The following is a 15,728-nucleotide window of genomic DNA, read 5'->3' on the forward strand; positions in this document are numbered from 1 at the left end:
TCTGACGAAGGGTCGTGGACCCGAAACATTGACTCCTTTCCTTTCTCCATAGATGCTGCCTGACCTGCTGAGTTTTACCAGCTCTCTCTGTTTCTGTTTCATACCGTAAAATGAATTGACTGCATATTTTGTTGGCGAAGTTGGGAGCAATGAGATGTCAGCCTGGCTTAGTTCGTTGCACCCTCATTTCTGGGTCAGGAAATAAACTTTGAGCTCACAGTCTGGGCTGGGAGAGGCAATTCTAGAAGTGCATCCTCATTGGAGAACTTATTAATAAACACCTAATATAATGAGAGGCAAGACCGGATTAAGAAGAGCTGAGTTCTGTACTCAGTAGTCCTTTCACCCAATAGGCCATCAAAGGAGCACAATACTTGCATTGCATACAGTACCTCTTCATGTCTCAGAATTCTTCAAACAACGAACCACTTTTTGAAGCCCAGGACATTTTTTTTCATCTCATTACATGCAGCACCATTGAAATTAATGGGATATTAATGTAGGGGTAACATTTCACCTGCATCTAGATTTACTCTATTAACATAAGCTTTTCAGAGCATACAAGTTTTGGCAAATTCATCCTCAAAATACATCCTACATTTCGAAACTGCTTTTCTCTACATTCTTTTAAGAACTTCCAGACAAACCCGGTGGAATTTTGCTCCAGTATCCATAATGTATTTTATTTTGCCGGTGAATGTGGATGAGGCAGAAATACTGGCTAGAACTTTGTGAGCAACTTGATGAAGACTTCAATTCACGTACTGCAGTGCACGTCGGAAACAGAGCGAGGATTTTTTCTTTTTTTTTGCAAGAGTCAAAGTCAGTGTGAGGAATCCCTAATGATCCAATTTGCCCTGCGACGGAGAAAGACCAATACTGATATGAGCACGAATGCTTTAGGAAGATCACAAAGATCAAATCAGCATTCGGCCAAATCCCCTTATTTCTCAAGCTGCTGAATCCAACTTGAATGGGGGCCTATAATCCTTGAATTTAGGGCGGAGGGGGGTGGGGGTTGGTCTAGCGAGAAAGAGGTGCTCCACACAATAAACACACCCGTTCATGAAGCAAATAGTTTTCGATCTAATGTCCTGCATCAAACTCTTCCAACAATGCTTTTTTTTTCCAAATATGTTTCGCAGTAAATAACAAAATTACCGCATCTTTTATGCAGTTCAACCTAATTACCTTCCAACTGCGCTCGGACCTCCAACTCCTCCAGTCGCCAAGCTTGCTGTTCGGAGTTTGATTCCGTCCATCAATACCTAGCCCTTACCTCAGCTGTGCTCTGCACTAATTGTCAAATGAAGCACAGTAATTGATGCAGACCACAGTGGGCAAACTGTGCCTCTCTCCAGGACTTTCTAAATGTCAAGGCTGATAAATGTGCCGTTCTCTGCGTGTGGGATTCAGGATTGCTGCCTGAACGCAGCGCTTTAATTTAATTTCTGCTTCATTAAAACTGAAGTCACGACTGCTTCTTTTATATATATTATATATATATATATTACATATCAAATCATTGGCCAACTATAAGAAAGTCGATAGAAAACTTCCCACCAGGGCTGCAGGCACTCTGACAAGAAAAGAAGCGAATGGTACCAATTAGAGCACATAGGTGCATCACTTTGATATTTTGCAACAACAGGTAACAGTGAAGGGAAACCTCCTCTGGCTTATTTTTGAACTGCGTTACATATGGTATTCAGATGCAAATGATCAATCACTGAAGCTGTATGGGAGGGATCGATAGGGATGTTTAAAAGAGAGACTCTTCAATGGTAGAGGTGTTAAAGGGTATGGCAAAAGGGCAGCGCATTGAGATTAAATGATCCCGGATCTAATAAACTGGTGGAACATGCTCGAGATTGACCTGCTCCTGTTTTCCTATGTTCTTGTTTCTATCTATAGACTCAGGGGTTTTAACAGAAGCTTATTAATTTTGCCTGTCCGTTCATCGCGGCAAACCTGTGTACCAACAGAACAGCTCAGGATGACTAAAAAGATCACGATCTTCTTCGATGCCAAGTGATGGACTGAGCATCAAAACTCCAGAGGTCTAGGCATCTGTAAATGCCTAGACACATCTCAATGTCAACATAAACAGATCGACTATAAAGATTGCCTTGGTGCTTTGCTGCTGATCAGAACCAGAGAAAGAATAATATGAAAGTTGATGGCAGGGACTACAGCGCCACAGAGAATTTTCATTTTAGGACGCCTCCAACAGAGAAAGACTAAACCTGATGATTACATAGAATTCCATTGAGTGAATGATACAGCGTGGAAACAGGCCATTTGGCCCAACCAGTCCATGCCAGTGTTTGTAGTCTACAAGAGCCCCCATTCCTAATCCTGCACCCTTCTAATCCCTTCTATTTATACACTTATCAAGCTTTCCTTTAAGTACATTGATCCTTTTTGTTCCGCCCACATCTTTTGGCCTTAAGTTCCACATACCCATCACAGTCTGTGTAAAGAAGTTCCACCTGAACTCCCTATTAGATCTGCTGTAGCTATCTTATATTTATTATGCCCTCTTGCTTTGGACTCACCAACAAGTGGACACAGACTCCGTTCCACCTCATCAAATGCTTATAAGATCCTAACACCTCTTTCAGTTCCCTTCTCAATCATCTGAACGCAAGAGAGAAAAATCTCCAACCTGTTCAATCTTTCTTGATGGCTGTATCCATTCATCTTTAGTAACATACTTATAAATCTACTCTGAACTCTCTCCAATGCTACACTCTGATTAAACAAGATGGGGAAATGATACTGACAGCAATACCTGTCCCTGTGTTAACCCAGACAAAATCAATTGTACTTCAGAGAGAGATTTGGAACTCTGTATGTGTCCGCTTCTCGATTATTGTAATATTTATAAGTTCTTAAGAACCGATGATGAATATTCTGGCAGACACTCATTTGTTATATAGCACTGCTGCTCTTTGATCTTTGAAAACTAGATTTCTTTGGAAAATATTTTTAAGGACAGGGCACGACTGCTCGTGTCAATGAGTTCCTGACATTCACTGCTGTGATTTATAGGTGGTATGTACTTCAACTCAGCTATATTCCTTCAACACTTCATAATAAATGCTAGACGAAAAATGACCAAGGACCATCTAGTTCACCTTCCACCTTCCTGGCGGTCACATGCACAGATGTCCCAAACTACCTATGTACTATATCCCATAATGTTAGTTCTCAAAAGAAAACGAGCTATACTTCAGTTACTTACAAACATCAGATGCCATAGGATTTTCACCCAACTTCTTTTGCACTCATTGTGTTATCTCAGGCGTCATCCTGGCTCAGTTGGTAACACTCTCGCCTCTGAGTCAGAAAATTCTGGGTTCAAGCCCCATATTGGGACTTTGAGTAAACACTCTCGGCTGAAGGATCCTTGACTATTACATTTCCAAATATCATTACTGGTGAGGACTCAGTTCATGTGTTTCCCCGGGTGAAAATCTGAATAGCAATAATAATATCCTACATATTGTTGTCAAACATAGATGAACTGACCAGATCGATAAGAAACAACAGACGAGACATTAACGCAGATGTAGAGGTGAAATTAGAGGCGTTTCAAAATGCACTTGATGACAATTATCATAATGAACTCATTAGTAAAACGCTGCTAATTAATAATCAAACAATTTCAATAGAAACCATTAAAGGTATACAGCAGCATCCCCAATACTCAATGTAGTTCTCCAAGATGTTGTCTGACGTGAAGGGCGCTGTATAAATAACCAAGTCGACGGTGGAGCTGCAGAAAATTGTCACCTGCGAGACTAATTAAACTGACCTTCATTGTGAAACCTCAAACAGATTTAATCCTTTCGCCATCATCTCTCCTACATTTTTAAATCAATGGTGGCTAGATGGCTAACTCGATTCTGAGCTGGAGCAAAACTCACCCGATATGCAACAATAGGTGGCACACAGGCTTCAGAAGAGCAAAGAGAGAGAGAGAAAGAGAGAAAGATCATGAAAGAAAGTACTCCTTAAAAGGACAAAGCAACTCTGTGTTCTTTTGCTGAGCCTTTGCACTGTTTGCAGGCATCAGAACAAATAGTTTCTGCATTCAGACGGCGGGTCAGTGAAGGGGTTACGGGCAAGGAATAATTGAAGACCGTTTTGCAGTATTTTTGTCCAGTAACTGGTTGCATGGAATTGGCTGGGCTGTAATCAGTCTATTTTGTTTGTTTTGACCATGAATCATAATAATGGTTGCTCTATTTTGTTCACAGCGTTCTTCCGCTGAATTTCAGCGTTTAATGTCGTTCAAAGGAACAAGCAGGATTAAGTCTCACTTCAAAACTCTCCGTCAGAAACTGTAGGGGAAGCGCATCTCTTAAGCAGCAATGCTCTTCAGACACTTACACTCAACGCGCTTCACAGAACATACTACAAAGTGAATTGACTTGTGTATTTTGTGGGTGAAACGAGGCAGCCAATTGCGCGCGGCCGACAGCGCACAGCGCAAAGCGAGCGCAAGTCCAATGCAGCTGCGACATTCCTCTTGGAAGCTGAACGGATACGGCCCTCGTCAATTCGATTCAACAAACCAGAAACAGTTCTACCTCTCAAACGCGCACGATGGATAGTCTCCGAGAACCAGTCAAACAGATTTACGACCAATGCGTTATTCTAATGGATGAAACCCATTCAATGAAGCAGCTGCACATCTGTCGCTCAGCAGCCAACATTATTGTGGCGGTTCCACCACCACAGTTGCTAATAAGCTGTTTAAACAAATGGACCTAATGGTTGCTTTTTCCTTCCCCCACCCACTTACTAACAAATCTATTAAAATCTAAGCGTCTGTTTGCCCCTGGAAATTCTCCGCTGCAAGGACTTGTGCTGTAAAACAAAACAAAAAAGGCAGAATGCAATCTGCTCTGCTTTATTCTGGCCACAAATTTACCAGTTGTTATTTACCTCGATTCCTCTCCTTGTAGGTTAGACAATTCTTTTTTCAGATTAAATATCAAAAGGACGTCATTTGGAAAAGGAACTGAATTCTTGCTTGGGAACTAACAAACACTTTTAACTAACAAACACTAACAAACCTTTTAGCCACTGATCCATTCTGGTCAGTTCACTCTCCGACACACAGAACAACCAACTTCAAACGTGGATGGAAAATATCTCATGATGTGATAAGAGTCATTGATGTTCTACAAAACTTAGCACACCTGGCGGGCCTTTTACTTCAGTTGTGCACCTGGTAAAACTTTTGTTGTTGCAAGCTCTTTGCGAAGGAGATAAACTTGTGAACCAAGGAATTGGATCGCCCACAAAATATACAGTCAATTCACTTCACAGTTTATTCTGTGAAGTGCTTTGAGACGTTTCGAAGACGTGATAAGGCACTATATCAAATGTAAGGATTATTATTATTATTATCATCAGAAGAGCGGTTTGCATTAAAAAGGCTCTTCAGTCCATTTAATCTCAAAAAGTGAATATGCGTCTGACAAATTTTTGATTAGTGAATGCTCTTTACATATTTTCCCACATCACATTTGCAAAAAAAAGTTTTGATATTGCTCCTCAAGATTATAGAAGTGACAAATGTACTTGCATAAGGACATATAAATGTTCTTCTCAAAAACAATCTTTCCTCGCCTCCCTGGGAAGACAACCTGTCTTCGGGAATGCTCGCAGTCCATGTAACGCCTTTTACATGGAAACGTCTCCAGGTGCTTCACAGCGAACTGCTGTGAAGTGTGAGACATTAGGGGTCAGGGACTGAGGACGAAGACTCCAGTAAAGAGTTCCAGCCAGTGTTAAGAGTTCCAGGTTTAAGGGTTAAGGCTCCAACAGTTAGTTTGATAACTCTCTGTGTGCAGGAGAGAAAAGTGGCTGGTCTCCACTCAGAGCCCAGATGGTGATGGTATGCTGAGTTGGCAGGCACAAACGTTGTCAGAGTTCACCAGACACCCGGCTGACAAAAACAAAATGAACCAAAACACACTCACCTTTCTCTTGGTGGTCAAAAATTTGAAATAGTTCTCAAAGGTCCTTTTGTTTGTCCCTTGCCAAGCATCAAAATGTCACAATATTTTATCACCTTCATGTCACATATCTCCATCAATATACTTAATGATGATAATTCTTACATACTTACGTTGGGGATTAAATTGCAGCGAATCATAACAGGAGCCTTTTAATCATACTGGATCCTTCTGGTAACTGAAGGTGTCACATTAACCTGTGGGAACTTTGCTCTGACCTGATCTAAATCCTGTTTCTATAATGACTCCTGTTATGAATTGCTGCAAATTAGACATCATTGGGAAGAAAATGAAGACTTTCATTGAAGAATAAATTAAACTTGAAAGCAACTCATGCTACACCAAAACTGAACTTTTTTTTCACCCTAAAACCGCCATTCATAATTTCATAATCACATTCATAATTTGCAAGAGAACATAATTAGTATGTGTAATAAACTGCAGGCATTTTAAAACATCCTGTGTCATATACCATAATCTGAGTAAATATACATAACAGGAACGAAAAACTACAGATGGTTCTTTCAAAAGAATAATATCTTGAATAAACTTCCTGTTAATATTAACATGGAATCTTTTTTGCTCCAGCAATTCTGAATGTCTTTGATGGCCAGGATGATTTGGTTTAGATAATAGACCTTACAAGACACGGATGTCACAATATTGAGTTGGAGTCATTATCCCAGCATTTAAAGGTTAGAATTAATAGGGGAGTATAGCGAATAACAGGCAGTTAGAGGAAACTTGATCTCAATGAGAATCTGCCTTGCATTGTGTGTTTATTAGTCCTCAGATCTTCACAGAATAATATTTGCAATTACAATTAAAGTGAATATGCACTTAGTCTATTATTTATTTGGTCTTGTGCTTGCATGTTGATTACAATTCTCATTTAAGGAAATAATATCCAAATCTCCCAATTCTGATTTCTCATTTCGATAAATATATCATTATTGATTAATCGATCCGCGGAAAACAATGAGAAATAAATATCTGATGACAAAATGTTTGAATATTTTCCAGTGGGGGGGGGGAATGACTTATTTTACGAAACATGCCATCATTGCGATTAAGCCTTTTAAAATATCGTGACATCTGCAAAAGCTAGATGAAAAGAAAGAAAATTAATTATCCATGCTTCAAGCTAAAGCTGCTGGCCTTCTAGGGTGGGTTTAAATGAAACAAAACGTATTTGACATTGCAATTTGATGAAGGAACTAGCACAGCTTTGGCTTTCAAAAGCAATCATTCTGATACTGAGCAGAGGTTGTCTTTCAATTGGGATTTGCAATCTCTGTCCCTGCCTCAGTCAAGCTGTAGATTGACATTCATCTACATAGGTGACAAACCCAAAGATGCAAATGCCTGGCACTGCCACAAGCAGCTGCGATGAGTTGAGAGGCTTCAAAGGAAAGGAACAACAATAGAAATTGGGAGATTAATTGTGATAATAATAATAGCGCCTAACCGCATCGTCGAGATGTCTCAAAGCGATTCACAGAATATACTGTAAAGTGAGTTGGCTGTATGACATGTATTTTGCAAATCATTTGGAGGACGGGTCAGACACAGTGGTTTTTACCGAGGTGCAGGACGCAGCAAAAGCCCAAATATTTGGGATCAGGTTAACGATCCCTTGTGAATGTTAAAGGGTTGAAGTTAAGTAACGGATCAGGATTAGCTGAATTTCTAGGGGACATGCGCCAATGCGCCAACATGGCACTGAATGAAACATCTCTGTGAGAGCCTGGATATGATGGCAGGTGATGTCTCATGTCCGTGTCTTGTTACTCGGAGGCTGGAAGTAGCTCAGGCAATTTAAACATCGAAGGTGCATCAAAGTTATTATCATATTGCACCCAAGCTCCTGCACCTCAAGCTTCATTGTTTAGTTTAAAAACAGGAAAGAATGATCCATTCTTGTGCATAATTGCACGGTCAAACCCTCCCTCAGCTTTGCCAAGTTCACCAATTATCAAAACTCATTGGGACCTCGGGACATAAAGGCAGGTTTTGGCAAGAATTGGAAGGAAGATCGACTCTCGTCTGTCTTTGTGAAGCTGTTTAGAAAATACAATCAATCGAGGCAACAAAAGCTCAGTAAATTATTTTTAATTTTTTTAAACCGCTCCTAGATAGGCCAGCAAAACCCGAACAGGGTAGCTTGAAATCCCAATTAACGTTCAGAGACTTCCTTGGAAAAGCAAGTGAGAGCACCAGGAAGACAGAAAGATTACCAGGAGCAACCAGTTGAAAAACAGAGAAATAGAAAGGTCATAGTGCTGAATGAGAACACATACGCCCAATCTTAATACTATTCTTACAGCACCGTAAGATGAATAACTTTCATACAATACAAATCTAAGCTTCTATTTTATTTTTGCTCAAATTTCTTACTGTCTGATTCCGAGTTTATCTCTGTGTAACTGCTCCACACCCTGTAGCTCTCTCCCACTCTACTTTTCTCTCTCTTTCCGTCTCTCTACCTTTCCTTCTACACCATCTTTCTGTATATGTATTCCACAGCAGACGAGTTTCTAGTTGCCCAGTATTCTTTCATCAACGATTCAAATTTTTATACAAGAAATATGTCAGGTGTTTTTAAGATCTATTTTAACTGATCTATTTTATGTAAAATAGCGCTACTTTTGATTTAATAATAATTATTAATATATTACTTTTGATTTGGGTTAAATCGGCTCATTGTTTAGCTGAGGTTGTGACGCTAGATTTTGTAAGTTGGTTACTTTGAGTTAATCGAAATCATGATCCGAACGGAACATTTCCAATTAAGTGAACAGCACTTTTGCCAGAACTGAAACGTAGAGACATTCACCAGCGAGAAAGCTAACGTATGGAAACTCTTGTGCGTGCGAGAACATGGCTTTGCACGTTCCAATGTGGCTTGCTTTGACACAAGAGGTTACTGAAGCCAAGACCAGAACGATATTTCAAAGGGAACTGGTTAAATATTGGAAGAAAAATCTACCATGGAAGGTCTGGGAAATTAAATGTTTTAGCTCCCAGCAGAAGAGCTAGGAAACTAACAATGGCTGGAGAGGGTCAAGTGGCATCCCTTTGAGCTGGAACTCACAATCTGATTGTGGGACAAGCTCCGATTTGGCGCTATGGCAACCATTTCATTTACGTGTACAGTCTGGTTCAGAGGCCATCGTCTCGCTCACCCCCAAATACGACTTGATGGATAATGCTGCGTCGTTTCATTGTGCTGCTATCTGCTAGTCTCTGAAGCTGGGTCTGCGGAATCAGGCCAATCTGAAAACCTCCTCCTGTAAACAGTGGGTTTTACTTTACAATCTCAATTTATCCAGTGCCAAAGAAAGCCTTTCTTTTTAGCAGAGATTCATTGGCGTGTAACTGCTGTTTATAGAACGAGATGAAGGTGGAAAATGCCAGTTTATCAATACCAATGTGGGCATGCTCCAGAAAGGCTTTGTGTAAGATGTCTTAAGATCATTTAGCCTCACAGAATCAGCCGCGCTACGAAGGTTTCATAAAGCATTAGCTGATTCCCAACAATGCCTCATTTGCTCGCAAAAATAGAAAAGGACAAGTAATCCCCAATGAATCCTCTCCTATACTGCGACAAAATCTGCTCTGTATCAAATCTCGCTGCTAGTGTGCTGCAGGTTTAGACATACATTATACAATGATGTGGGGGAGGAGGGAGCAATGGTAGAAATTGCCTAAAATGAGCAAAAAGCCTCAACTTAATCTGCCGTGCTTCAATAATTATTATAGCTTTACTTACTACGGTTTTGCAACTTGGTGCAATGTACAGACAGCAATGTCCTACAAACAGCTATGGACTGAATGACCAAATTTTGCTGAGTGATTGTTGGCCAGGACACCAGGAGAAACTCCCTTCTCTGTTCAGGTAGTGCCATAGGTCTCAGCAACGTGATGAGGCACTATATCAAATGCGAGGATTATTATTATTATGATCGTCTTTACCATCCACCTGAACAGGCAGATGGGGCCTCGTATTAACATTTCATCTGAAGGACGGCTTCTCCGACAATGCAACCTCCAATCCCACCACTCCCCACAGCAGTTCACTGAAGTGTCACCCTAAAGCGTGAGAGTTCAAAGCTCCAACTGGTGAATGCTACCACCTGAATCAGGCTGACCACTACTCCAAGACAAAATCCTAACTTCCTAGCAATTGGTGCAATAGATTCAAAGCAGCAGGGGTAACCTTCGGAGTGTTTTGGGAGTGGGAAGGGATCGCAGTCAACAAGATTTGTGCCTTTCAGCAAGGCAAAAGAGCTGGATTATGCCCAGTCTCGATATTCTATATAAAGGGAAAAACCTTGTGAGCTTGTTCTCAGAACCCTGTCCAGTGTATTACTTCTGAGGGTTAGGGTTTCAGATTGCACACAGTGTTCCAAATGTGGCCTCACCAGTGATTCATGCCAGGTTACAATAACCTGTTTTGAGAAATCTGAGGATTTACAACCAGTCGACCTCGGATCTCATCTGAGTACTTGATTCGTCTCACTGACAACAGCCTTGCACTGAATGGAGGCCTGAAGCGAAATGGTTGGTAATCACATCTAGAACATTGCCGAGTTCTACCTTTGCCAATGGATACCCATCTATCAATGTGGCGTGTGACTTGCTGAGGGTTTTGACAAGCTGGATCACACCAGCCTCTTAACTCAGGTAAAACTGCCCGAAACAAGACGGTCTCGTTTTGGAGAAGGGCAAAAATGCCAGAGAGAGAGAGAGGGAGAGGGAGGAAAAAGATAAATAGCAATGGCCTGATTACAAATCTAAGATAAACCCCAAATCACTTTGTCACTTCGCGCTCCAACCCAATTCAACACCTTCCTCCACATTGCCCACCTCCAACTGTACCTTTGCCAGAAGCAGCCGAAACATTCGTCATCTCCTGACTCGACAATTCAAATGCCCTCCTCGTCGGTGTTCCCAGCTCCACCATCCACAAAATCCAGCTGCTCCAAAACTCCCTTTGCCTGCATACTCATCCGTACTAAACTCTGTACCCCCGTCACACCAGTTCCAGCCAGCATCCACTGGCTCCCTATCGTTGAATGGATCGATCTCATGATTCTCACACTCATTTTCAAATCCCTTCATGTCCTGGGCACCTCCCTACCTCTCCGACCTGCTTACTCCCCAATACACTACCGACTGCCTCTGCTCGACTGGCTCCGGCCTCCTGCATGTCCTTGTGCCCTCTGTTTCACCATTGGTGGCCATGCTTTCAGCCGCTACTCCCTAAAACTCTGAAACCGGAATACTCTTCCTCTCTCCCTCCGGCTTGCTCCTTCCTTCCCCATCTTTAGTTTGCACCTAAAGACCTTCCTCTTCGACCGTCCTACTGACACCACCTTGGGTTGGGGTCAGCAACTGTCAAGCGCTCTGGAACACTACCCTGCGTGAGGAGCGCTATATAAATGAAAGTTGTTGTTTATAATCCACTGTATTCGAGAACCTGCTTGCAGAATTGAAAGAAAATTTGCCGCAGCTTTGTATTCATTAACTTAGTGAAGGGAGATTTATACCAATAACAGATAATAAATGAAGGGCAAGTGGACGATGTTTTATAACCTCGGGCTTGAGCAGCCTCCAGGATTGCCACCTTCCTGGCTCTTCTCTAGAAGGTCCTTTTAATTATTTACATTGTTTCGGACGAACTCCAACTAATCTGCAGTCGCGTCATTAATCGCGGCAAATAATGAAGCGGGAGAAATGATAAAATGCAGGATGCGTGTCAAGGGCTGGTGAAATAGTGGCACCCAGCTGCACTGTGGCACAGGTGTGCAGTAATGCCATTGGCTTGCTCTTCATAAGCCATTGCTCTCTGACTGGCATGTTTTCTGCTCATTCAATGGATATTAACAAAGCACAATCTTTTACAGGCTACAAATTGAACTTTCCAAGATTGCTCTCCCTCCTCTCTCTCTCTCTCTCTCTCTCTCCCGCTCTCTGGCACAGGATTGGGATATCAGGTGCGAAGTTCAGGGTAAGTAGAATGAAGGAGGGAAGTGGACGACGACGACGACAACAACAACACCGTCTTGCATTTACGTAGTGCCCTTCGCGCAGGATTGCACCTGGGAGCGCTGAAGGCTCCCGTTATTGCTCGGAGCGCTTCCATCACAACTGTCAGACAATCACAAGAAGAAATAAAGGGGAGGCTCGAAAGAAAAAAGCTCTCTCACCGAGGGCAGTCGAAACTTTGAATTGTTTGCTACCAAACCGTAGTGGAAACAGAGTTTTTAAAAAGGGGAATAGATGATTGCAGCAATATTAATGGGAGTGAGTGGGATTAGGTTGGCTCATGTGGGGAAAAACAACAGTGTAGCCTTGAAGGCTTCCACTAGCCCATGTCTGAGCTGTGACGTTCTATGATCCTGTGAACTCAGGTGGAATATTTTTATACAAAAGGGAGTTTGACTTGAAAAAGGGGAATTTTTTTTAACGCAAGACGACTTAACTTGATATCATAAGTGTGTACAACAACAGGCAACCATGTGTGTTTCTGTTAACAGTGAGAAAGGATGTAGTGGGAAGGTAACATGAATGATGATCTATAAAGGGACTGGACATAACAGGCTTCTTTTTTGTTTCAAAGAATTCCTGTGCTTTTACAAAAACGTACCTTCAGCTGTTGTTCCAGAGTTCACAAAAAATATGAAATATGGATTAGTAGAGTTGGTGAGATCAGGTTCTGCCCTCTCCCAATAATTTTTATTGCAAAGTAAAATAATTTGCAGGCACACAAAACGGTATGCAACTCCCATCATAGGAAGGAAATCCCATGTTCACGGAGTCTTAAGTTAAAAAAACAAAACCTGGACAAAGGGTTGCTTGGGATCATTCCTGGAAGCTGTAGAGGTAGCTGCTGGAATACAGGGCGGGGGAAGGAAAGTAGCCTGAACAGGGAAAGAAAGCCAGGATTCAAGAGCAGAGATGATGGATGTGGTTGAGATGATGATACACTTTGGGGATCAAAGGATTTCTCGGCAAGCATACCCCACAGATAGCATGGGGGTGCGTGTGGTAGGTTTTGGGTCAATTGCAGAATGAGTGATGTATTTCACGGCATAACACCTGAGCTGCAATGTCTCTCAGCTCAGCAGTGCTTCCAGACACTGCCCTCCACCCTCTCCGATCCCGAACCCAAGCTCAGGTCCGAAACATTGGTTGTTCAGCTCCTTGGGATGTCCTTCCGACGTGAAAGGAACAATACGAGTGTAATTTTGTTGTTGTTGTCAAACCCGACATGGATCAGCCACTAAAAAGAGGCAGTTCTATTGTTCACTGAACATCAGGAGGAAATTAGTTCCCTAAAGGAAGAACATGCCAGGATGTAGACTGTCTGAATTAATGAGGACAAGTTGACAGGAGAAAGGGGACGAATTGATTTCGAACATTCCACCTGATGAACTCACTCTGAATATTAAGTCCTCAGCGCACCGAGGTCCGGTGGTTCTTTTGAAACGGAAGGGCAGAGAATCCTAAAATTCGAGCCTTTTGAACAAATTCAAGCCCTTACAGGATTTTACCTCAAGTTCCAGGATCTTGGTCTCATGGACCATCATCATAAAAATCATGAATTTAAGGCATGTGACCGTGACCCTTCATTTTTTTTTAATAAGTCCCATTATCAGAACTCAGCCCTGAGCAGGCAATGTATTTTTTTTGATTCAACAATTAATTTATTATCACGATAAATTAGAAGGCAAAAAAATATATAAGCAACGATAATTCTGGCCCGAACACAGTGACATTCTCATTACTACCGCAAGATATTAATTTTTTTTTGCAACTGTCGTTAATCACTGCAATAAACTCTGTTGGTCTTCAACCAACTTCCAACGGCTGTTTGTATCAAAGCCCCACACATTCCCAAATGGTCATTAATTCGACCACAATAGTATAACGGGCCCGATCAAAAACAACAACATTTTTTGTCTGTACCTGATCTCACCTCTGAAAAAAGTTGGTGTGACGTGCAAGAAGATATTTTCTAAATCAGGCTGATTATGGTGGTTTAAAGGAGGGACTGAGGTGGAGAAATCCCACTTGGGTCTAGATTTATTCAATTTTCTGCGTCTTTGGTGCACTAACATTTCTCAATTTTGAAGCCAGTTTTCTGTAAGCTCTTTTAAAAACTACAGCAATTTCACACCCTAAAGGTATAACTACATCCAGAACAAAATTGCATGCACGCGCACACACACACACACGCACTCAACACACACAAAAACACAGATTAGAAGATAGAAGCCAAAGGAAAGAAATCTTCAAAGCTTTTTCGTTACTGATTAGAATTCAGCAGTTTAAGCCATCAAAGAAAGCAAACTCTTTGGCGACAATGTGAATGAAATTTTGCTTTTTTTTAAAAAAAATGAAACCTTTTTCTTAAAATAAAAGGCATCTCTCCCCTTTTAACCTGGGGGGTTAGAATATTTTCTGTCGGCATATGACACGATGCTTGCCTGCTAAGAAGCCACTTCTACCTATCCGGATGGCCAGCTCGTCATCGCGTGAATGAACGTCACCGCAGGCACCTTCCTCCTTATCCTTTGTTGGTTTCGACTCTTGATTCAGCGCCAAAGCAACTTGCGGAGAATCACCAATATTCTGCAACAGAAGGGGAGAAACCGATTAGGTTTTGTGTTGCTATTCAGGCTCTGTAGGGCAATTATTTTCATTCCCTCTCTCCGCCCCCCCCCACCCCCACCCACCCCCAACCTCCTCTCCTGCAATGCTCTGGTAGGTTAGAGTGAACTTTCCTATTGGATTTGTCCTGCCTCCTTCCTTGCAGTCCGTCCCCAGGCCTCTGATCAGCATCTTCCCACATCAGGGGGGACTGCAAATTTCACTGTGTGAGAAACAAAGGCACCAATCTCCCTCGTACCATCTTGCAGCAAAACACAGGAGAGCAAATTACATTTATGTAGCGCCTTTCAAGTCAGGAGGACGTCCGAAGGCGCTGGACAGGCAGGGATTTGGACGCAAGGCGAACAAAGCACACCTCTTGCTTTCTACCTTGAAACATTGTCAAGTTCACACCAACAATGAAGTGCACGGCGTTTCATCTTCACAGCGCTCACTCTACAGAAGCACAGCGGGTTACAAAACTGCCCCTTTAAAATACTACAACCCTGGTTCAAAACTAGGCTAGGTGCCCTCTACCTCTCCCCTTCTTGTGGCAGCTGTTAATACAACCACTTTAAACAGGCATTATCTCTCTCTCTCTCGCTCTCTCTCAACGTTAAAAAGAAAGTTGAAAAAGAATTGCAAACAAGCGCTTAAGTTGTTTGAGCTTGGGCTCCCGTTGTGCATGGTGTGAGTTCAAAGTCTACTTTTTTGCTTGAATTAAGAATGATCGCATCTCCGGGTCGATGAATGTTCCTAATTTTGATTTCACTGTGGGGTTTGTTTGGTGGGGGTGGGGGGGAGGGAAGGAAACAGAATGCAGAGGATCAGTCAGGACACAGCCAGAGAATTACAATACACATCACGAAGTGGGAAAATAATTTCTCAGCCCGGCAGGTAGGTAGATCAATGGCTCCGAATGCCTGTCAGCACACAAAGATCACTCTACCTTCAGCATCCTCTTTGCCAAACTTTAATCCCATCGCTTTGTGCTAATGATGCGATCAAGGGAGAATGCCCTCAGGTGCCTTCTGA

At 42.1% G+C, this 15,728-nt stretch overlaps 1 protein-coding gene across 1 annotated transcript in view; it reads right to left on the reverse strand.

Moving 5' to 3' along the window:
• The window catches only part of LOC103175539 (zinc transporter ZIP11), a 171,900-nt gene that overhangs the window by 114,500 nt on the left and 41,672 nt on the right, over nt 1–15,728 (reverse strand). Inside the window, exon 4 of the mRNA XM_042342563.1 lies at nt 14,552–14,675. Within this exon, the coding sequence (XP_042198497.1) occupies nt 14,552–14,675 (124 nt within the window). The remainder of the gene's footprint in view (nt 1–14,551; nt 14,676–15,728) is intronic.

The sequence above is a fragment of the Callorhinchus milii genome, unplaced genomic scaffold, assembly GCF_018977255.1.
Source record: "Callorhinchus milii isolate IMCB2004 unplaced genomic scaffold, IMCB_Cmil_1.0 Scaffold20, whole genome shotgun sequence".
NCBI lineage: Eukaryota > Metazoa > Chordata > Chondrichthyes > Chimaeriformes > Callorhinchidae > Callorhinchus > Callorhinchus milii.